Raw genomic sequence first — 25,190 nt, 5'->3', positions numbered from 1 at the left:
GAAGGGCTCGTTTGCTCAGTTCCTGCTGGGAGCACAGCACTGGTTGTCAGTTCCAGGCAAAGGTGCATCCCCAGAAACTATTTCAGGTGTGGAAGAAGATCTTTCCAGCTTTGAAGACAATACTGACAACAGTTTGATTTGAAATGGAGAAGGACTTGTTATTTTTCTGTGCTTTTATCTTTATCATTAATATGCACATTATTCTGTAGTAAACTAAATTAATTTTAACTTCCAGACAGTGTATAACTACACATCATCACCTGAGAGCCCTCTATGCATCTGCACTGCAGTTCTGCACCAGCGAACAGCCTATGGATGTTGGCTGTGAGCCAAGGTGCTCTTGGGCTAAAAATCCCCGCTGGATTTAGAAGTACCAAACTTCATACGTGGGACTAGAGACACAGGTCTTTCATCCGGGTGTTTCAGGAAAAGGAGATGCCTAAGAAGAGCCCTAAGAACATGACGCTGTGAGTCACTGAGGGGAAGGTGATGTCGATGGAGGGAGAGAGATCCAGGTCTGAGATGGAAACTCCAGGGTGAGTGTGGAAGGTGAACCTCTGCAGGAGGCTGGTGATTATGTTTAAATTAACGTGTGCTTACGTGTACATTAAGAGTATCATCTCTCCTTATCCTTGATAAGTATCACCATACATTGTTTGATTTCCCCCTCATTTCCATTGCCTCACATGCTTAGCAAAACAAAGTGAGATGTTCTGCACTCTCCTCTCCATGGAAGAAGTTTCATTCTCCTTTGCAGTATGCAGGTGTATGGGGAATGGAACAGCACACTCACCTTTTCCTGTTTCTTCAACGACTGGTATTTTAGGTGTCCCTGCAAATTCACCTGGTTCACCAGAGCTTCCTTCACACTGTGTCATATCCTGATAGCACCACCATTGTCCTTAATCTCATCTGAATGCTGAAGACTGGGCCATACATTTTGGATAGCTAGTGGAATGAAAAGGGACGATAAAAGAAGATGATTTTCAGATTACTTCAGCAACCTCAGAACACTTGTTTTTCAACAAGTTTAATGTTCTCTTCCCTGCATGGCATTGGCTATTCATTCACTGTCCAAAATGTGGAGAATTTGCGATAGAAATGTTGAAGGTCTTATGAAGAAAAAGCATCACAATGGCATCTGTAATTAGGTATTTTAAAGTATTTTAATATTTATATATTTATATGATATATATATATAGAAATAGATATCTATATTATATTTATATTAGGTATTTTTAGAATTTTAGAGGGGCTAAAGCAAAGTCTGAAGAGCAGACAGGCTTGGCCCTGTGTTCCTTTGAAGATGCAAATGGGAAATGAATTTCTCAGTAATTGTGCCAAAACCTGTTCAGTTCCTGGTATACAAATCTGGAGAGGTACAAATCAGCTAGAATCATGAGAAACAACTCTTAAATAGTCTGGAGTTATGCCTTTAGGTGCATCTGGAGTTACTGTTTTTAGTGACAAGGTGCAAGAGCTGCAGCTATAATACAACCAGGCAGGAACAGACTGCATGGGTCATATGGGAACGAAACCCAGGAAAGCAGGTTAAGAATAGCTTCATTTTGAGTTACAAGGTAACTGCGTCCACCACACAGGCTCTGTAGGTAAATTTTAATTGACAAGCTGAGAACTCATAGAGGATATGTTGGAAATGTTCACCAAGCCACATAGAGACTGGTTTTCAAGCTGGTAATACACCAGGACACAGGAACTGTCTGAAACTCAGGTTTGCTGTTCATGGCCTTGAGGAGCAGTGCAGTGAGAGGACCCCAAAAGTCATATGCTATCTAACTATCACACACCATTTTCCCTGAAATCCTGGAGTCTACTGCCACCAGCTATGAAAGAATAAGCAGCGTTTGTTTGTTTCCTACTTTGCTTTGGGAAACCAGGAAAGTTCCTCCTTCATGGTGAGGATGAAGAGAGAGTGTTTTCTACCAGTTCCCTGATGTCTGACTCCACCAAACAGCCTCCAGAAAGTTCTGGTCTCCTCCCTAAATCTTTCCAGCAGCACCTGGTGGAAGTTCTATAGGACCTGTAGGGCCCTTCTCTTCTAGTTACCCTTGTCTAGAGAACTCCAGCATTTCTTGTGTTCCACAGAAATAGGTCAATCTTCCTGATGTGGCTGGAAGTCAGTTCACCTGCACTGACACAAGATCACATAATAGGAAGAGCAGTTACTGCAGATAATTAATTCTGCTGCATTTATGTCTACCTGTCTGGAGAAAAATGTATACCCCTTTTGGGGCATTAGAGGCTGTCTTAGACAAAGGGGTCTAAGAAAAGGATCAACAGAAGGCTAGCATTGTCAGGTAAGGTGTCTTCAGATCCGTAATGTGCAGATTTCCAGTGATGGGTAAAGGCCTGGGTCCTGGAGGGAATTCTCTTGCATGGCTCTTCTACACATGTCTTTTCAGAATCAGCAGGAGAATGAGTATAAACAGTAACCCTACAGGAGCAAGATTGACCCAGTCTATGGTCTTTCAGCAAAGGCTTAGCTGAGAAGATGAAAATTCAGGCAAAGATTGCAATCTCCTGTCAGAAGTTGTTTCAAGCATTAATGACACTTCTACACAGGCAGAGATATAAGCTTGATCTCTAAGAAATGGTAGAAATGCCTATCTGGGGATTTTACTCTTGCAGAATCCCTTCTAGGCACTCTCAAGACCATGTGCATTCCCTTTACCCTATGTTAGTTACTGTTTAATGGGTGATGTCTAAACTAGTCCTGTGAGTTGGTAAAGATTTCTGTGGGCATAAGTCCAATTTAGAAAGAGCAACTCAAACACTGCATTGAACTTTGAGACTGGGAAGAAGTGGGACAAGAAGGAAGAAGTTCCACTGGTTGCTCGGACATTCTCTTTTCTCTTTATGGAAGATGTTGCAGATGCCAAATCTTGATAAAAGCAGAAGCTCAGCTGACTAGGTATTTAAGACAATAGTGGAGATTCCTTTGTGTAGTCTAAGTGTGGGTTTATGGCCTTGATGTGTTGTGGGTCCTATAGTGGAAATCTGCATTGAACAGAGGTACTCAAAAGAAGAAGGAGTCAATGCCAAGCTCCTCTGAGCTAGCTGAATAATTTATTGTGGTACACATGTTTTTGTTCTAGTAGGAGTTCAAACAGGGTGCAATGTAGGGTCAGACTGTTCTGGCCAAATGGTGAGGTCTGTGCTGATCTGATAGCTTCAGATTCCTTTAAAGTGAATAGAGGGCAAGGGGCACCTTCTCCCTCAAAACCAGCAACTGAAACTGATCACATAATCCATGCCTTACATGTTCCTGATTTTCACATAATGGTTGAGGCTGGAAAGGAACTCTAGAGGTCATCTGATCAAATGCTACTGCTCAAGCAAGGCATCCTAGAGCCGGTTGTACAGTCAGGACTGTATCTTCAGCTGTGGCTATGCCTTAGTTATCCAGCTATAACCATTTCAGGAAGACAGAAGGAGAGAAGAGCTTGTATGATTATCTTTGAATGGGGAGCCAAAGCTGAGAGGAAAATTGAGAAAAGATGGCCTCTGTTGGTTGAGGAAAAAGGGCTGGGGTACAGTGTGTCTTAAAGGCTACGAGAGTGAACAGCAGAGGAGTTGTTAAAAAAAGAAGTTATGCAGGAGAAACCACCCAGGGCTCTCATTGACATTGATCAGAAAAGATGAATGCCAACCTTCAGAACAGTGTCTGGAAGAGCTTTGTAGCAGAAGTGTAGAGAACTAAATTATACATGACCTTGAGGCAAGAACACGAAGGCTGTGTGAGGTGAGGTGCCCAGGCTGAGCACCTTGTCCTTGACTCTTTAAAGCATCAGGATCCCTGCAGAGACATGACCAAAAGCATAGGAGATGAGACATCCCCTCAGGGGATGGGGGTGCAGATACCTTGGAGAAAAGAACACCAACATTTGGCCAGGAGCCTGGAACAGGAGCTAGAGCAAGCCTGTTCTTGTACTGGCTTGCCCCTGACTCTGCTGCTGCCCCTGGGGTCTCTGGAGGAAAGACATTTCACTTACCTGGAAAGTGTCCTGGAAAAAGTCCAGGGCCTATGTCCAGCTGTGTGTCAGTTGGCCTGTTCCTACTCCACCTCCCCAAAGGAGGTAAAAAGGCACTGAGAATGTAATTCTTTCCACATATATCTGGGATTTAATTATTAACAAAGCATGAGTCAGATACTGACTCCTGAGATATGAAAGGAAGGAGCTGAGTTGTTTCCCAAGAGATGAGCCCAGGGTTGGGTACCTACAGGTACAAGACCCTCCGTGTTATTGGAAAAACACTGTGGGAACTAGGGGACCTCCTGAAGTGCACTAGGAGAAGGAGGCAACCCCTCTCACCCCATTGCCCTTGCTTGCTCAGTCCTGCTGGTTTCCTCCAGCAGATCCTGCAATCCTGGAAGGTAGTGAGTGAGCCAAGCAGGGTGAGATTGTCACAGACACGAGTGACACGCTATGAATGTTTCTTCCCTGCTTGCACACGTTTCCACTTGGCCTTATTTTGAAGTGGAGATTCAAAATCCTGCTTTGGGACAATATTTGTGGCTCCTCCAAAGTCTGAAAGACAATGTCTAGACACATGTCTTGAACCCGATGCGTTGTTTCTAAAGCGTCTGTTACGTTTATTATAGTCAAATACTTCACTGGTCTATGGTGTTTTACACAATGCATGAGGAGAACTTGGCCAGGTCCTTTTAGGAACTGGAGAGAATTCTTGTGGTGCTTAGTCATCTCAGTGAGCAAAACTCAGTAGAACAAGAGACTTTTTTTTTTTTTTTTTTTTTTTCACTGTCCCAATTCTCCTCACCTAACATGAACCCAAGAAAAAAATTAGCCAAAATGGATGCAGACATAGGTGTCATTGGCCAAACTTGCTGGAAAATTGGGGAATCTAGTCATGTTAGCTATGTCAGTCATAATAAAGTCAGCAACTTTTAATCTTTGAAGACAATGCTGGACACATTGATTCTAAAGTAGGAAAGCTGTGGGTTTTTTGTTTTGTTTTTTTTTTTAAGAGTTCAGTGGATCTCATTCATAGGCATATTATTCTGAAGTAAATTAGTTCCAAGTATAGGATTTCCTCTAGTACCCTTCAACATGTTTGCACAGTGGTTCTGAACTAGGACTACATCTGTCATTTTCTCACAGGAGGTTATACTAGTGTTTGTATGCATCTCTGTGTATGTGTCTGTATTTGGAGTAATGTGTAAAGAACCAACATCTGCCTTGAAGGTCATGGAAAAGAAAGTTTTGTCTGGGTATCTGATCTGTGTAGGATCAGACTGGCCTCTTTGCTTGATGAGAAGATGCATAGGTGTAGGGATACATATGTGGCAGTGGACTGTTAATATATTTCATACTGAATGTATGTATTTTCAGTTTCTGTGTCAGAAATACATCTGAGAAAAGCTCTAGGAAGTTGGTATAGTGTAGATCTTATAAATCTTTGGGTGGATAGAAAACCCAGTGGAGGGGAAGAGGTCCAGGTCTAAAATGGAAACTCCTATGGGAGGGTGAAAGGTGAACTTCTGCAGGTTGCTTGTGAAGAAAAAGAAGAGCTCTCTTTTGGTAGGAGCTTCACCATACATTCTTTGTTAACAGGTTGATCCCAGTGAGAGAGAGAAAACTGTATGTCCCCCCAAAATATCAAGCAAATACTACTGATAATCTGATCATTTCATTTATGCATTTAATCAGCAGTAGGTTTGAATACAAATGTTAAAAGAAACTTTGTAAGTAAATGTTCAGTAAATGGCTTTAAAATAAATTCGCCTTTCAGTTATGAAATACAAAGATATTGGTCTGAAAGAGGTAGTACTGAAAATCTGTAACAGAGTCTTCGAAGTTATGATCATCCACTGGTGTTTTGGAAATGGGCTGAGTGTCAATATGCTTGATCTTTCGTTAGTTTAAATAAGAAATAATTGCTAATAAAGGGGAATAATAAAAATTTTTATTTAAGTCCCTTTATTTATTTATTTAAGTCCAACTCCTTTGTTCAACTTCAGTTAAATTTAATCTATCTGTATTTAATCTCTTAAAAAGAAAAAAAAAAAAAGAAAAAAGAAAAATAGAGATGCACTGCATTAGAAATATTAAATTTGAAGTTTTCACTTGGAAAACTGTGAATCCCAAGTGGGTTCTGTCAGTTTGACCCTTACAGAGAAATAGTCTTCTGATTAGGACTGGATGCAGAAAATACCTTTTAAAGGATGTTTGACCTAACCTCCAAAATGCTACTAATTTGAAAAATATGAACAGTCTCTTAAGGTTTCTTCTGAGAATGTCAGAAACCTAAGAAAGCACTTTCAGCATCCTGGTGGTGGAATCTAATTTCAAGTTGAAAGTTACACACAGTTGCTGCCATTTAACTCATCTTTTTCCGCTATTTGTATGCACAGTTTAATAAATGTCAATACTCAGTGAGTTTCTACACACTTTTTTTTTTTTTAAAAAAAGCACTTTTTTAAAGCTTTTTTATGTAAAAACAAGGTGAGAACAAAGATAAAACAGAAAGAGTGTTCAATGGTTATTGGAGAGGATAAAACATTGGCAGTCTTTTATGAGAAAGAAAAGAAATGCTAGTCATTGTGAATCTCAAATTTAAAGTAGCTGTAATCTAACTTTATTTTTCAGTCCCATCCTCAAAGCTCATCCTCCACCCTGTGTCTAGTTTAACTCCTTGCTTTCCTTTACTGCCACTGTTCCTCATTGACAAGCAAAATGGTTCGCAGCAAAACATTTTAAGTTTCTGTAAGGTTGAACACCACTCCATAGTGTCCAGTAACGTACTACACAGAAGTTGTAGCTATATACAAAAGAAGCCCTACTGACTCAGCATATTCAAAGCTTCACTTGGGAAATAACCAACTAAAGAAAATACCCCAAGACAGAGAACCAAATGCCACTGATACGTGAAGTATGGATATGAGTGATTAGGGTAAAGAACCTTAGCAGAAACAAATCATACACTTCAAGGGCACAGTTACATTGAAAATAAAGTAATGTTTAAAGCTCCGATTAAACAAATGTTATTTAGAAAGCCAGCAACTGCTGTATTTAATTTCCTGATGATACCATCACAGACATCATTGTGCACTGTCTGTTGCACAGAGAGAGTCTATTTGGGGTGAAAAGCAGGCTGAAACATGCTGCAAAAAGTCTGAAACGTGCTGGGCAAATTCCGTGTCCAATCTATTCATACAGGGTGATCAAGCTGTAAGGCCTGGATTCACTTGTCTTGAGCTGAGGCACTTGTCGAAGGGTTGTGACTAAAGCGAATGAATGAATTTTGGGTTGTGCGTGATCAGCAGCTCTTCACCATAGCAGGGTGGAGGCTACAGGAGGAAATCAACACTCATGGATGATCAAAACAAGAAATCTGTTTTACTGTCTTGTTTTGGGCTACAGTGATCTATCTCAGGACTGCTTGACAGATATCCCAGCAGCCCTCATTACAGGGTTTTTTTGGGTGCCTCATTGTCCCTTTTCCTATTTCTTTGCCTTCTCCATCTTTACCCACTCCCTAATTAAATTCTGGTCTCTGATTTTCTACATCTGTACCTGAGGTTGGTATTTCAGCTGTACTTACAGGGGAACTGCTGGCCTTTCAAAGTTATGCTCCTCAGGAGGTTTCCAATTCTCTCTCCCCTATAATTATCTGTGCTATTAGCCCATTTCTCATATAATCCACTTTTAACTTTCTGTAATTCTTGTCAGAGTGTTATATTCAGAGATACATTTGTAATCCCTCTTCTATTTGTTAAAGTCATATAATCCTCACGTGATTTTAGACATCTAAAATATAGTTTCCCAGGCTAAGCTAGACTTAGAATCACAGAATCATAGAATGGTTTGTGTTGGAAGGGACCTCTAAAGACCATCTAGTCCAACCCCCCTGCAATGAGCAGGGACATCTTCACCTACATCAGGTTGCTCAGAGCCCCGTCCAACCTGGCCTTGAATGTTTCCAGGGATGGGGCACCTACAGCCTCTCTGGGCAACTTGTTCCAGTGTTTCACCACACTCATCATAAAAATTTTCTTCCTAATATCTAGTCTGAATCTACCCTCTTTAAAACATTTTACCTTTTGTACTATCTCTACAGGCACTTTGAGCTATTGCTACAGGCCCTACTTCTAGAGTCCTTTGTCAAAAAGAAAACAAATAAATTCCTGAAAATGATAGCTAGGTTAGGTAGAATAAATATCCATGCAAAGGGGTTCATCTCCTTGCCTCTCTTTTTTTGAGAGAACCTGAAGGACTGATTTCTCTGGAGCAGTAATCTTCCAAAGAAAGGCAGAAGAAAAGAATGAGTACTTAGTGGATGAGGGTCTAGGTTATTATGGAAGGATTATAAGGAGAACTGGTGAACAAAACTTCATAGTTTATTTTCCCTCCTTTTGCTTTAAAGAACTAAAGATAACTACTGAGGGCATTCTGAAAGACTTACTCAAGTGAGTGGTACTTTCTGACTCAGGTGTTCCTTTGTGGTCAAGACTCACAATCAGTGAAATTACCTCGCAGCTGTAGGTGAATGAAAGACCCTCTGAATTCCCAAGGAGGATTTTGAAGGGTAAGCTCCATGTATTGAGGATAAGACTTGTACAGTCTGTCTACATATGGAATCTTTTTCAAGTACTTCAGTACTTTGTGTTTATATATTATGCACAAAATACTTCTAAAATGTTTACATATGCAATATTTACATTGTTAAACGCCTTCTTAGTTTTTACAGAAATGATTGTGTGAAGAATAAAAGATGTCTTCTAGCCAACAAGGTAGAAAAGTCATTCATTGCACATCTCCAAAAGAGCATATCTGAACTAAAGTGTGCTACAGTGTGCTACAACGAATGTATCATTCATAGGTAGAAATCTGACACATAGAGCAGTATAGAGTTGATATAATGTATGGGACAGCCTTGCCTAGTATCTTTCTGAAGTTTTTCAAGGAAAAATACATCAGCAGAACTGAAATTATCGGTGCTATTTTATATGGGAATTTCCCCTTTAAACCTGATAATTAAGACTCGAAAAAAGATGCTAAGGTAAAAAAGTCTTGAAGGTTTATCCACTGTAGCTTGACCTTCTGACACATGAGTGGTAGCTTTCTGCATCTGATTAACACCTAGAGGCATCTTTCTGTTCGATTTTCATCTCCCATCCATTGCCCCTCGATGGATTGCCCCCTGTAGGTAGGTACAGATGTGTGACTCTGCTCCCAGCTACCGTCATCTTGTAGGGTTCCTTCAGATACCTCATTTTTGGTGTCTGTTTTTGGCAGCCATTATCATCACTTCTCAGGTGGAGTTATTTTACCTTAATTTAGCTTCGGTATTTTTCTTTCTGCTTTCTGTTGTTTTAGGAAGCAGTGACTTCAAAGGTAGTGACTCACCACATGGAAGTTCTCCACTGAGTCTTCTGTAGCCTGAACATCGTTGCTCTCTGACCAGTTCCTAACAACTCACACTTTTCCTTGGAGCTAACATTTAGTTCAGTTTATATCTATTGACATTAACAGTGCTGCTAACCACTTATTACTGTTGGACATAAGAAGACATCTTATGTAATTACCTGTTTGTCATAGTTCCTACTCAATTCCCTTATTGTGTCCTTGAAACAGTCAACAGTCTAAAAAATCTATGCCAATAATTATTTTTTTCACTGTTATTTCACTTTACTCTCCCTTTCAATAAACCTATTAACAAAGAATCTTGATACTCATATTACCACTTAGTATGTATACCTCATCAATCACCATATTCTGTGCTTTGCCATGGAAATGATTTCAACTTTTATTTTCCTGTCATAACCAATCTTCAAAATACAGCGCATTTTCTCCCCCATCCAAAACTAGGACAACACACTTTCTTAAAAAGTTAATCTGGGATGCTCTGGTGAAAAGCTTGTTAGAATCCAAATAAACAGTATCACTCTATTTCTTCCTGATTACCTCTATGCAGTTGAAGAGTGTGATGGTAACTCAGAAATCTTGCAGTCGGGTATGGTATCTTGTAATAGGCTTGAAACACAAAGGTTGTTTCAATGGACATATCGACACAGTGATGACAAAAGGTAAAATACAGGTAATTTTGTAGATCAGTTTGTGGTGGGTTTTTATGACGAACAAATACATTAGAAGGATCTGAATAATTCACCTGAGCTTGGCATAATGACTATGTATTCTAAAATCAAGCTTGTTTTATGTTACAAAAATATATCTATCTACATTTCTTTCTTGAAAACCTAGTGTGGCTAAGACAATATCTTAATGTTGTGGGTTTTTTTGCTTTATAAACTGAAAAGAGCATTATTAGGACAAATATTACAATTATTTTTCTACATAGTGGCATCAGATCTGCTGTGTTCCTCAAACTTGTTGGAGTGAATTTCATGTGGATTCTCCTTTTCTGGAACCTGCCATAAAAATCAGAGAAGAGTTCAGCTGATGAGATCTAGACTTCCTTTGCCATTAATGGAGACTAAAGTACATTGAGAACGTCATTCTGTTTGTATATATTACGTGTCTACTTACTAACATTGACCCAGCCTGACATAAACCACCAATTATGAATTCTGAGGGATGAATTCAGGGTTTTCTAAATAACTGGAAGGATTCAAATGAACTGCAATATAGAGCCATCTCTTCACTGAGCGTAAAGGGAGCTTAGCAGGGCTATTTCAGATGTACTTGTTTCTCAGACCCACTGTTTTTGTCTTCATCCATAAAACAATAGTCCCAGAGGCCCATCTTCTTCTGATAACCTCAGTGGTCAGATCATTCAACCAGGGAGCAGAAGAGCTTCTGCTCACCCTAGGGAGACTCAACCCACAAATCCTGAAGAAGTGCTCTAAATTTAATTCAGTATGAAATTCTAGATGACACTGGGAAAGCACCATTTTGCTAAAAATGCAAATATCATGTGTATCAACTACATGAAGGAAGAGGATGCCTGACACAGCAAGCACTTAAAAGAGATAAAGAGCTCCACCAAGGTCTCAATTTGTTGGCTGTATTTCTGCTTTTTGTTCACGGTTCAATGTAAATGCATGACTAGCTAGCAAGTCCAGAAAAGATCCTGAAGGTGACTTTGATAAATTCACAGCCTGAGCCGAGCAACATTTCTGAAAGCTGTGCAAACGACAAACCCCAGGAGAGCAGGACTGCAGTGTGCTGTACATCTTGCAATACAACGAAAATAAAGTGAGGTGGTATCTTACCTCCCAATAAACAGAATCATCAAAGCAATTCTGGTCAGATACTTGTCCCAAGAAGGGCAGCTTTAGAACACCACCTAGAGAAAAAACAGCATCAGAGGTTAAAAAATGGACAAAATGCCCAAATAAGTGTTCCTCAGATGTGCTCTAGGGAGTCACCTAAGTTTTCTGACTTGTTTTCCTAGTCTACAGAAATGCCCAACCATCTAGGGACATCAGGTCACTTACGAGAGGTGATGCATGTTTCTTCATGTTGACATGAATAATATCTTGGTTTTAGTTGCTCAGGTTTTTCCTATATTTCAGCCTGGATTTTTCTATTTCAGCCTGAATTTTTGTTTGGAAAGTATCCACAATCACAAGGAAACTTGTGATACCTAAATGAATATGTCTTAATTTCAAACTAGCTTCTGTTCAGAATTTTTAGTGTCTCAATCTAGAGAACATAATCCAGAACAACATCTTACTATTTCTATATATACAACCCAGTATCTTTGAAGCATTCATTCAATAAGATATATAGTTTTCATTTGAAGACAAAATTATTGGAAAACTGTTTTTCCATATATAAGTTTCTTCCAGTGTGTCATCATGCATTATTTCAATTTTTCATTTTGTATTATTCACATAAAATTGTTGATACTTTGAAGTTCTCCATGGGTAAACCTCTAAATTCAGATATATTTCAGTTGCTATATGCACCATACTGACCTGTCAATGCTCCACCCACCAGTGCAATACCGATTGTACTGCCCAGGGCAGCAGCCTGCATGCCAGGAGTAAAGAGGACACCTTTCCTGAAAAAGAGAACAAACCATTGGCAAACAAAAAATTGTCATACTTTGAGACTGCTAACTGGTCTTACGACATCGTACTTGCCATCTGTTGGACAAGATGCCTCACAGGAAGATGTCCTGCCATTGCTGTGTACGACAGAAATCATGATTTGGTTTTGGTTTTGGGTTAGACTACAGATGAAAACAAGTCCTTTGAAAAGTTTATTAGTATCTTGTAAGACTTTAAAGAATGGTCTGTTTTGTCAAAAAGATCAACGTTTCATCTTCTTGGAGTCTTTAATATATTAGAAATAGCCCATTTTGCCAATTTTCTTGGAAATCTTACGGTTACCAGCAGTGTAATTGTAGAATCATAATAAAGATTCTTATAAGTTTGAATGGTTCTGCGTGCTGTTTTTTATGATGTTTTTAATTTGTTTATTTTTACTTGAGCTCTTAATTTGCAACAAGCCTGGCATGTAAACAGTGTGTTAAAGGCAGAATAACAAGAAGGCTCATATTTAAACCAGAACATGATGTCTGACATCAAATCAAAGATGCGTTTTCTAAAAAAACCCCCCATAATTTCATTCAAGGAAGGCAGAAAATTAGGGTAGACCTTCAAAAAGCAATAAATGCCTTTCTCATCTTTATAACTCACCTATTTTCCTGTTTTATTGCAGTTACTACGATGCCAGCGATACCTCCCAGTATTCCAGGTAAACCATGTAAATTATGAACTCCACAAGTGTCTTGAATGTTCAGCTTGGATGCCAGCAAAGGCTAAAATGAGGGGAAATACAAATTTTTATTGACTTTATAATCTTCCGTCACCTCTAGAATGAAATGCAAAAGAAAATATTGCAGAAATACAAGAAACAATTTAACTTATTTCATGTTTGCAAACTTTAGCTGTAAAACCTGCTATCTTTCCATTCAGGGTGAAATTGGTTATATGCAGAGAAAACCAAGTATATACATATAATGGTACAAATGTCCAAGCTACCATTGTATGGATAATGGTACAAAACAGCCCACTGATATTCCTAATCATTTCAGGCACTGCAGCAAATGTTGAAAGAGGTGGCTAAGTAACACATACACGCCTGTTCTGTGTCTGCTAGTCAAGTATTTTCTTTCAGAAAGTTTCTCCATCGATCAGAAAATGCCAGTTCAAACAGCTTTAGTCAGAATATTTTGTTACTACATTTTGAATATGAAGCAATTCCATTTTATAATTCAAAAATAATTTTTGATTATAGATTGACTTAGAAATTTTAAAAGATTGAGACATAATTAGTGTTATTTTACAGAAACATGGGCTTGAAGCAAAATTCTGGCAGGTCTTTGCACAGAAATCCCAACTGTAATGAACTCTTAATTTTGTGATCCTTCTCTATTTTTAGCTAGGTGATGGCCTGAAGTTAGTGCATAAGCATATATTTGAATCAAACTGATTTAAAAATAACCGTTATCTAGAGCTTACTCTTTATACTGTATCAGCTAGTTTCTAAACTCCCTTTCCAGCAAACAAAAAGAGCTCCAGTAAAGTCAATGAAGCAATAAATAAATGGGAGCAGAGGTGAGGCTTCAACACTCACAGTCAGAAAGTGGAACCCAAGCACAGAGATGATTCCAGCAATGCCCCCGATGCACATGGCAGCAAAAGGGTGGATGGACAGGTCAGCACAAGTACCCACTGCTACTCCTCCTGCCAGGGTGGCATTTTGAATGAGAACCTGTGAAGAGTATACAGAGGTGGAGAAGATATATGTGGAACAGAGCCTTGTTTTAGGGCTGAGTGACTTTGGAAGGCTTCTTTGCATACAGAATTTTTTCTTTTCTTCAGGTGGGATTTTTCCAATGAAAAATGAATAGATATTTAAAACAGGGTTCTCTGTTACATGTTCAGGCTGTTGGTTCAAAGCTGGTCTAAGCCAGTTTGACTGAGGCCAGTTTAACGGAGTCCAACTTTTGCAAAGTCACTAAACTCATCTGACCTCTTGAGAAGCCAGGCTGAGCCAGGGAGGACTGTCTCCTACAACTGCAGTAGATTCTGCAAGATCACTGATCTGTGCCAGCTCACGCAGGGCTTAAACACTGCAACTGCTGGAAAGAGGTGGGTGAAAACAGGGCTGGGTTTTAGGCCAAGTAGATGAAGGGTTGACAGTCTGGCAGTCAACCCAGTTTGGCTTTGCCTGTTGTGCAGCTGCACTGTAAGATTGCCAAGGAAGAGGTCATTGCCTTGAGAGAACTATTTTGGCTTTTGCAATAGAATAACTGACATAGGATCTTCTTTGGGAAGATCCGCATAAGACCCAAAAGTCTACCTGAATGTTGGACTAATGTCTCTCTGGTCCAGCAGGTTCTGTGGACAAGAGAGAACAAGGGAGCAGGACCACCTCCATAATGTCCAAGAGCTTTCCACTCTCCAGCTGCAGTGACCCCACTGAGGAACCACCACATATCTAAAGCAGGGTGGGTTGCCTCTGGGCCTAATCTTACATTATAGTTTTTAGAAGTATAATAGCTCTATTTTTGTCCACAATATGAGCAAAGGCTCCAGATAGCTCATGGGTATTGGGAATCTGCCCAATCATCCTTATTATAGGGAGGTTATTTGATTTAACAGAGGTTACAATGTGATTCTTACCATACTGAATTTGCCTCTTTGATCCACCAGGCTGGAGAGGGCAAATGTTACGACAGTACATGCAGCCAAGGAATAGTAAGTGTTGACAATTGCTTTAATCTGGTAAAATGGTTCAGAGGCAATGGCAGAGTTAAAACTGGGCCAAAAAAGCCAAAGGAACAGGGTACCTGGATGAATATAAGTCAAAACAAAACAAAGACTATTCAGTCACAAGGGATATTTCAACGTGAAAGATCCAACACAACGGAACAAGCTACAAGAAATGAAGAAGATGATCAATAAGAAAGATGAAACAGCCAAAATGCTGGAAGAAATAATAGATTATGCAGAACCTTCTGACACTGGCATGTGGGATTTTGACATATGGTCTCTGTCAAATCTTACTGGAAGACTTTAACATGTTAGGATTCCTTGTCATGCCCCACTCCCTGTCAGAGCTCACCCCCATGTGAAAACCATATCGAAATATGAGACATTAGCAAGACAGTTCACATGCAAATCCTTTATCAACTGTTGATATAATGATAGTTTTAGCTGGTAAATTGATCTATGAATAGATCTCATGGATAGATGTATTGTTTCTAGCATTCATTAGCAGGAGAGACACAGCTCAGTACTTTTAATTATGGCCAATTTCTATGGAAATGATGCTCATAACAGAAAGATTAACAAATAAGGAGTCACCACTAATGCACAGTGAAAATGCATCTTTAATTTGATCTTTCTTTTTTTTTTTTTTAACCAAGTAAAAACTGTAAAAGTATGTGTGTCACTGAAAGCATGCATGAATCAGACAAAAAAACCATGCTTCTAGAGTGTACTTAAGAAAATGGATGCAGCTTAATAATGGTAAACATTAAAACAGAGGGGTGAAAGAAGGATGAACAATTGATCAGAACTCATAATTATTTAACTTACCAATCATAGCAAACATGTCCGAATCATAGGTAGATTCTTCATTTTCATGTTTGTTTTTCAAACCAGGACGATACAAGACTAGTGTCACAGCCAGACCAAAGTAAGCTCCAAAAGCATGGATAGTCATTGAGGCTCCGACATCTGTGGCCTGTTACAGGGACCCAAAACAAGGCCACAGATTTTATAGGCATAAAGATGAGGAATTGATGAAGGAGAAGTCTGGATGACTTTAATGGTTTATTTTCTATGGTAAAAACTAGAATCAAGAATATGTAAACTGAAAGTATTACAAAGTGAAAACATTTGTTATAAGCAGAAAACACTTATTGCTAAGCAATACCTGAAGTATTTCTGTAACTAGATGTTCATTACATGCAAAGATTGTGACCTCCAGAATTGTCATGATCAGCATCTGAGCAGGACTTGTTTTCCCCAGGACTGCTCCAAATGAAATCAAAGCAGTTGCTGTACTGAAGTCTGCATTTATTATGCTGGAGTTAAGAAAACAAATAAAACCAGAACAAAGCAAAACAAAAACACAGGAAAAAAAAAATCAGTTTAAAGAGATCTGAAATAAGGCTGTAATATCAAACCTGTTGTATTATTAAAATGATGGAGCTTTAACTCTTCAGTTATCAATTATCAAGATAATCTTTGTGGATGAAAATTAAATCAGACCTTTCCAGATGGGTTTTCTAAAGATCTTGCCAGCTACTGAGGAAAAAGAGTGGGAAGACTGCCTCCTGCTTATATCATATATGTGCTTAGCTGGTTGAAATTATAGTGAAAAGTCAGATGAGATGTGTATTGCAGATGCGCAGGGATATTTCCACCTCTTGACTGTCATTTGAGCTCCAAAGATGACCAGGAACCCTTAGATTTGGTCAGGTGGTTCATCTCATTTCAAAAGCCTTGCATGCCTTTCTAACACTGTGCATCACGTTTGCACTAGTTGTCAGGAAGGACCAGTGCTAACTGGTTATGGGGAATGGCAAAGATAAATAAAACCACAAATTGGTCAAAAATTTGCAGCACAGAGGGGCACTAACTTATGGGTCCCTCTATAATTTCCTGTCTGTAAGCGTTAAAGAGATATTATTTCTGCTTGTTCCTCAGTAATGTGTGTATGCTGTTCCATTCAAAATTGTCTACAGGTTGTCTCAGAAAATAGAATTGGAGATGTAGAAAACACTCTGAGACTGGTAGAAGCAGGACAGTTGAATGGGACAGGGATTAAAAGTAACTGGAGACATTGCTCATGGGGTGCAAAACCTACTGTGCTATGGTTCTCATGCAAATCATTCCTTGAGAAGTAGGAGACAACCCCGTGAATGGAGGGACACACTGAGACAGCCTTTCTCCCGTGACCCTATGTGTCATGGAAGGACAGATCCTTTCATGCCTGTTGGATGCAGAAGGTGCTGAGTTACTGCTGGAAATCTTCCAGCTTCCGCAGCTCCAGAGATTCTAAGCAGTGTCTCCATACGACCTATGGCCCACATGTGACATAGCACCTCAAATTCCATCCTGCCCTTTGGTTCCCTTGGCACAGAGCACCAGGTGTTGCCCCTTTAGAAGCGAAGGGCAGATGGGTGTTGGGAGGTGGACAGGAAGGTTCAAAGTTTCAGTGAGTTTAGAAGTGTGACACCAGAGATGTAGTTTATGGCTTCTCCTGATGTCTTCAGGAATAGAAATGTCAGTTTTGGTAAATTCACATGTACCTTTTAATACCAACATGAATTTTCTCTCCTTTCGAGTGCCAAAATCCTTGCATCAGGGTTCCCCACTGGAGACCAAAGGCAGCAATGAGCATGTTGATACCAACACTGCTGAATCCGTATTTCTTCAGAAAGGTCATCAGAAAGCCAAATCCAACAAATATCATTACATGGACATCCTGAAAGACTGAAGGGAAAACATGTCTGTGTAGTGACTATGAAGGATGGAAAACTGGGGAAAAAATGAGGATTTAATAGAAAAGAGTTCCAAACTAATGTCATCAGTGTGATCCATCCTTCCCTACTTCATGACCAGTCCACTTGTTGAAGACTGAGTGTCTGGAAAATGCAACACCCAATTATTGATTTTATTCCTTGCTATATTGTTATGGAAAGAACGCTAGATCTCTATACTGGCAAATTTAATGTGTCTGGAACTGTTCTTCACATGTGAAGCTACCTGGAACATCACAGTTTTATTTCCTTACTGAAAAGTTCTCTTCCCCCTCAAATAAAGATTGTCACATCCACTGTGTTCTAGCTAACTCCAAAACTGTACGTGGGATTTGTCTGGTAGAGTGCTAGTTGGCCCAGTGCAAAGGTATGGTTGTGATCCTTAAAAATTACTGTACAAGAGATTGATTTCTTTACCTGTGTTGAATAACAAGGCATTAAACTAGTAAATTAATATCGCTAATCAGCATATACTTAGCTCTCCTTCAAATATGTTTTTTAAAAATATTATGTTAAAATATGGCTAAGACTTTTTCTGCTTTTTTTTTTTTAATTTCCTTTTTTAGGCTTTTTAATTCGAATTGTCATCAGAACATGGATATTTTACACTTTAAAATATTTTGTTATGCTGATGTGATTGGGTGATTTAATGGAGTCTATGCCAAACAGCTTGAGTCCTGTAATTACCGTTTTTTATCTGAGTTTTTTTGTAAGAATCAGTCTAGAGAAATGATTTCTTTCTATTTCAATGCCTCTTACATGCGAATATGTGGGAAAAACTTTGACCTGGTTAATATAATAATATGGCTTGAAGTTACATTTCCCAGTTACATACTTTCAACATTCCTTATTTTTGCTATATGCATTACCATGTTTTGCCAAAAGAGGGCCCAGAAGTACAATAAGTTACTGGAGATTCCTAATAAACTCTGTTATATTTGCACTGTCATATTCCAGGCCTGACCTAGCACTGAAATACATACATTCATGCAGTAACATCATTTGGGCTGCACGCATCAAGAAAGTGGTTTGTAAACATCCCCAAATCTTTTACTTCCTCTTTAGGCTGGACTTTTTCTCACTTATTTCCTGACTTCAACAGTCAGTGATAGGATTTTTGAGGCCCCTGCAGTCCTTTGGAAGTTTCCCATTTTCATCCATGTTACTTAATTTCCAGAACTACTATTAGAACTCTTGTGTTGTGCTTACTGCTTATTTTAAAAGATGCACCAATTAACAAAACTTCCCCATTTGGACTTCCGCTTTTGATATACTTGTGTATTTTGTATTGCAATGCTACATAAAAATAAGTCTTGCTTAGATAGAGGTCAACATATTCCCTTTCTTCAGAGGACCTGGCACGATGGAGAAGATCTGGGTGGGGACCATGCAAACCATGCTAATATGATGTTCCTGAGCCTACCAGCAGCAAAGTCTTTAGCGTCTTTGTGGATGCAGAGCACAAAACACAGCTTAGTTTGTTCATATTCCTATGTCAGAGGGAGTCAGCAGGGGGTGTTTAGGCAAAGGATATTAAAACACAAGATCATTTGATGGGTACATCTGTCTGTGCAGTCTCCCAGCTTGCAGCATCCTGTGCCTCAGGAACACAAAGCTGTATCTTCACACCTAACCCGACTGGTGGTGGACTGCAGAGCTAGAGCAACTCTCCTTCAAACGTCTTGGAAAACATGTAGCAGTGGTTAATGCCGGTAGGACTGAGAGTGGATAGCCTTCCCAGGGTTCCTCTAACATCAGCCTGATGGTTTCAGGTACAGGTGATCACCCACTGGTTTTTTGTTTGTTTTTTTTTTTTTTGACTGGGACAAAAATATGTTGGCAGGTCACATGAGAAGGCTCTTTTCAAATAAGGGAAGGAGTAACCCAAAATCTCTTTCCCTTTTTTTTGGAGGATAAGTGGAAACTGGATGATGAACAAGTCTTTTTCTCCCCTTTTAAAAATAATTTGCTATGAGTAATCATTCATCCAGTAAACTGTGGGACCAGCACCTGCACATGTGAGAAGTGGCCCATGTTATTTGTCTAGCTCTTATAAAACTATTTTGTAAAAGGCTTGTTGATGTTACAAAAAAAAAAAAAAAACCAACCAAAAAACAACCCCAAACCAGAGCTAGAGGGCAAATCCATAAAAGCTGCACAGCAGCATCTACAAAAGTAACTGTTGTTTTACAAGATGAAAAGGGAAACTTATTCAATAAATATATTTAATAAACACTTAGCATGACAAGTCAAAGTGATATATGACTTCAAAAGTTTTCAGTTTATATCTCACTTGAGTTTCATGCACAAAATGAAGGGTACATTTGAAAATTACCTACGTCTCCTCTTTTTATTATTTAATTAGCCTATATGATGGAATTTGCAAGAAAGATTTAGTTTTGCCCATTCGGTGTAGTCAGCTCCAGGTAAGAAAATTTTTCCAGTCTCCCAGAGGAAATTATGGTTTTTAGCATTAAGTGTACTACTTGCTCTTATTTGCAATCTTCTGGTTAAATCATTGCAGACAAAGCAAGTAAATTGATCTCATCAAAACAGTCCCATTCATGTATACAACAACTCAGTAAATCATATCTAGATTAGTAGAAGGTGCTTTACTGCTTAAGTAACGTCACTGCACGTGAGCAGAAGAACAGGTTTAAAAAACACGTTGGTGACTGAGTTTAATTCTCAGTGTCCACCAATAGGACTTCTGCATGCTCATGTCTCTTCTGAAAGTAACTTTTAGAAATCTTACCCCAGCCCCAAAGATTAGAAGCAATTCTGTTCGAAACAAGCAGCTGATTGACATTTAATCCTGGGTTGTCCTGAGGGCTATCCAGGATTCGTATAAATGTTTTAAAGCTGTCTGGATTTATTTACACAAGAGATTAAAAGTCCTGGTTCAATCTAGGTTAATTCATGGATGTTGAGGACATATTTCAACAAGTCTAGCCTATGACTTGTGCTTTAACTACTTTTTACACATCCTTTTAAAGAAAAGTAGCTCTGGAATGTTTTCAAATGATGAAGAAAGCAGCATGATTTAAAAGAGACTATTTCAGTAACTTACTGCGTTTAACAAAACGTAGTACTTCTATTCTGTGAGACAGGAACATAAAGATTAGGAAAAATACTCTAGCATATCCTGAACAAAACCACTGCTCGTGATTCTGTAAGGCTGCCCAGGACCAACATATTAATTCCACTACAAGGTCTCCACATGGTGGTTAGTCTCAACACAAAGATGCTTGTGTCATCTAGGTTTGTACTAAAACAGTGATTTTGCTCTGCCTAAAGGAGTAACCCATAGAACAAGAGGGGAACATAAGCTTTCCTAAACCATGAGTTATGGATCCATCACAGGACATTACATACAGGATACCAGTACTAAAGAAATCCTCGAGGAGTGCTTGAAAAGCCATCACATGCCCTTGACCTCCCATTCTAGTGACATGGCACACCTGAAGTTGTCCATCTGTACATGCCTGTACTTGCATCCACTAGAAATAAATATAATGCAAAACAGTGCTTTGGGATTGATCTCAGCTCAGCACTCCTGAGTGCAAACCTGTGGTGATCCTCAATTATTATTTTCATCTTTCCTCAGTCCAAAAATACCAAAAGGGTTTGGATTCATGGTGCCGAGGTGTTTAAGTCATATAAAATCAGCCCCTGCACTGATGTTCTGAGAATATAAATTGGCCCCGGGATGAAAAACTAGATCTATGAGGTACAGATGGGTTAACACCCCTGGGATAGCATGGGAAGCACTTTGAACCCATCATCTTGTGAACTCTGAGGAAATTCTGGCTCAAGATATGTCCTAACATACGTATCCAACCATAGTATTAACTTTCTGTCAGGTCCTCAGGCAGACTGTGCTCTTGTGTGCAATTTGTAGGCAGGGAAGTTTGAAAGTAAGAGGGCCTAAAAGTGAATGCACAGGTACGAGGAAATCCTGCCTTTATTCCACTTCTTTATTGTGAATGAGATCCATCAACTCTTAGGTCAGCATCTAAAAGTCCAACATTACACCTGCAATGTTTACTTAGTTTATGTCTCTACTGGTAAACTGAACAGCCTGGCCAACAGGCAAATGGCACAGGCTGACTCACATTTGCAAGAGCTACATGCTCTTCTCTCCCAAAATGCTGTTCCCACCTGTACTACTTATTGAGAGTAGGCCCTTATCTATGCTGTGCCTAAAGCCATACCTAGGAGGAGGTCAAGGTGCTGGTTTGCATGAGCCAAAACCAAGCCAGAAGCTTGCTAGCTGTTCAATAGTGTGGACGGCTAGGGGACAGTGTGCAGGTATAGCATAGTCGTACACTGCCTGTGCAGGAAGGCATGGGAGACAGGAGGCAACATCTCCCACGTATTTTAGACACTGATATTAGTGAAGAAATAACTACAGGTGACCCCCAACCAGACAGATTACATTTAAAGACCTATATTGTATTGTTAGCGTCTAGTGAGACGAATCCTTTTCTTTGTGATGTTGATGAGGCTCCTGCCCTCTCTCTGATGCCCTTTTAAAATGGAGATATTAAATTTAAAGAACCAGGGCTCCACACAGAGCTGGAAGAGGGTTTTGTTAAGTGCAAGAACAGCCTATGGCAGGAGCTCCCCAGAGAACACAGTACCCATGGTCATGCATGTGGCACAGGCAATCTCCATCCAGAAGACTTGAGGTTTACTATGAAATGCATCACTGTACTTACTTTAAGGGGCCACTGAAGACTATTCAATTACTGACATAAGCACGAGGATCCCATGAACCTTTCTTCATTTTCCTTGATAAGGGAACTCCAAGAAAATGCAGGTTAATTTAGTACCAGAGACAGCAGGTATGATATTCAGACTGGATAAGGTAATTACCTCTGTTCTTGCAGGGCAAACATTGCTTAATCTGAGTCTGAAGGACGCATGTCCTAGACAGCATCCTTGTGGCTTATACAAAGATGCCCAAAACACTATTGTTCTGTGTCTGTTGTTTTGGTATAGAGTCAGAGAAGACTTAGGTGGAGAGGTGTTTTAGGCAATAGCTATGTTAATAAAATATTGTAGTGACAGAGTAGAATATCTGTGCTATCAAATTATTAGTGTGGTCCCTCACATAGTTTTTGTCTAGGCCAACATCACCTTCTGGGTAACAGTGGACCGAGAGTCAAATTCCCAATATACCATCTAGATAAGACCACCTCATTTAGGAACTGGGATAGTTCAACATCATGCACATGGCCAAGTTGTGTCTTAGAAAGAGAACAGGCTCCGGCATAGTCTAAGTTACTATCTCTTGGGGATACTGCTGCAACTTGGTGGACTTAACCCAAATGTCAGTAATTAGCCCCTGCTGTTCATCAGCTGACTATGGCAGGTGCACCCACACTGACTTACATCTGGAGCTGAGTAATGCCATGCATTCACCCTTCTCTCAACCGCATGACGCTCTGTCTGAGAATACACGACAAAAGGCTATGAAGGAGTGAAGTGACCCTGAGACTGTATTGCCCTGTAACAGTCACTGAAAGGCCAGTTGGAATGAGAAAAAAGAAGGATACATTCAAAATTACATGGGTACTACATACAGGAAAGGAGTTCTGTGCTGTTATTACCATTATTAAGAGGATTGCAGTCAGGACTACAGGTCATTAAGACAGAGCCAAGAAAATGAACAACAAACCCTCAATACTGCCAACAAGACACAGGCTGCTCCTCTGCAGACTTATTTTCCTATTTACTTACAATAGTCTGATCTTTCCATCATGAGGAGGAGGAGGGAGGGAGAAGTCAGAAACTCAGGTCAAAAGCTTTCTCCCTGAACTTGATCAAGCATTTACAGAACAACATATCAACAGAAACGTTTGCAGGCTGAACCGTAACTGTCTACAGCTAAGCCACTGCTCTGAAAGATAGGAGGGGGTTATCCACCTTGTGACAAAGACTATTGCCCTTCGTGGAGTCCAATTTCTGCAAACGTATTCTGTAACGGTGATGAATACACTGGCCAATTTCCATGTTCTCATAAGACAACCCTTTGAGACTTGGATGATAATAATTAAATGTTCATTATTTGATACAGTAATCAAGACAGAAGGTCTGGCAAGAAGCACTACCATCCATCTCTGGAAAATGCTAGAATTGTTCAAAGCAATTCATATTTCTCTGAGTTTTAACCTGCTATGCAAACACTAGAACTATTTTCAGGACTCTTCTCTCCCAGAACAGCTAACTTCTCAGCAGTTAGGCACTTTCAGAATTTTATATGTGCTCAACTTGAGTTTGTCTTTGAAGCCTGCTGCTTTCACACCTCAGAAAAAGTTTGTTTGCCCCAAAGCATGCTTTTCTTTTCTAGCTATACCAGTAGGTCTCATAAGTTATTCAGAAATCTTGCTTTGGATTATTTTACAGAAATTCTAGCTTCTATAAGTCTTATACAGCAACACTTACATGGGTATAAAGTATGAGATTCAGCGCTGTTGTCATATTCCACAAATATCCCAAACAAAACAATGGTGATCACTTCCAGAACAAGAGCCACGATCGAGAACGAGAACCTCATGTTGGTGTCAAGGGCTGAAGGCATCTCAGGAGAGCAGGAGGCTGTCAGAGCCTGATAAAGGATGTTTGCCTTCGGCAGAGCTGCCTAATTCAGTGGATCTGGGTGACAGGCGAACACATTGTCACACCCACTGTGGGAGGGAAACAGTATGGGTTAATATAGTGATTTGTATTTCACAGGCTATTTCTGTGCACGAAATGCTGGCGTACATTTTTACAATTTGTAATGCAAACCAGCTCATTTAGCATAGATACGCTTCTCACTGTCTTATACATGTTTTGGAAAGGAAAAAGGCTAAAAGTAAATCTCACAGAGACTGGTTTGCTGCACATAGTAAGGAACACAGTGACAGTCAGTTGTGTTTCCTGTAGACAAGAATTTCTTCAAGTTGTAGCTTTCAGTTTTCATCTTATATGAAACATGGATAATCTCCTATCTCTTCATATAGGATATGGTAAGCAAAGAGAAACTTTCAGCAGGCAGAAGTACTTGTTCCTATTTCACAGTGAATGAAGTACTCAGAGCACAAGTTCTCATTGTGAACTCTTATTTAAAGAGAAAATAATTATACTTCTTCATAAAAAAAACGGTATTCCTAGTTGTTAAAAAATAAAGCTGCAGACTATTAAAAGAGGAGTTTCAAGAAACAGCTCATTTATTTTATTTCATGATCGCTTTTTGCATTTCCCGTAGTTCAGACAATGAAAATAGGTCTCAGATCAAATCTCTTAAAGGGTTTAAAAAAACTCAGGTTGTAAACTTTCTCATGAATGAAGGAGCAAATTAACTTTCACAGATTACTGTCGGATGATCACTTGTTCTTGAGACTCACATTTCTTGTCAAAATTTGTTTTGACTCTTAAAAGTCTTGTGGAGAAAATATTTTATTGATGTGATAATAACTTGACCTCTGCTAATCCAGTATTCAGAAGATAGCCCAAAATCGTAGGGTAGGAGCCTTTATTTAATGGAAAATGGTATCTGTTAAAAAAGGGATGATATTACAGTGGCAGACTAATTGGGCATGAAGTATTAGTGCTAGGATACAGCAATAAAATGCTGCGACAGTCCTTGGGTATAAAAATCAGCATAATCTATAGATGCTGGGAGGTGATGC

General features: G+C 39.4%; 1 protein-coding gene across 1 annotated transcript; it reads right to left on the bottom strand.

Annotated features, from left to right (window-relative positions):
- Positions 1 to 5,698: 5,698 nt before the first annotated feature.
- Positions 5,699 to 24,097, bottom strand: RHAG (Rh associated glycoprotein). Its single transcript, XM_074895489.1, has 10 exons — positions 23,962 to 24,097; positions 17,281 to 17,464; positions 15,900 to 16,050; positions 15,560 to 15,707; positions 14,642 to 14,808; positions 13,590 to 13,727; positions 12,650 to 12,771; positions 11,924 to 12,009; positions 11,216 to 11,289; positions 5,699 to 10,411 (listed from the first exon to the last, which is right to left on the bottom strand). The coding sequence occupies exons 1-10, from the start codon at positions 24,095 to 24,097 to the stop codon at positions 10,334 to 10,336; spliced, it is 1,284 nt and encodes a 427-aa protein (XP_074751590.1). The 3' UTR covers positions 5,699 to 10,333.
- Positions 24,098 to 25,190: the final 1,093 nt, after the last annotated feature.

This window comes from Athene noctua, chromosome 1 (assembly GCF_965140245.1).
Source record: "Athene noctua chromosome 1, bAthNoc1.hap1.1, whole genome shotgun sequence".
Classification (NCBI taxonomy): Eukaryota; Metazoa; Chordata; class Aves; order Strigiformes; family Strigidae; genus Athene; species Athene noctua.
Note: the sequence above shows the minus strand (reverse complement) of the source record. Positions and strands in the feature narration are given on the sequence as shown.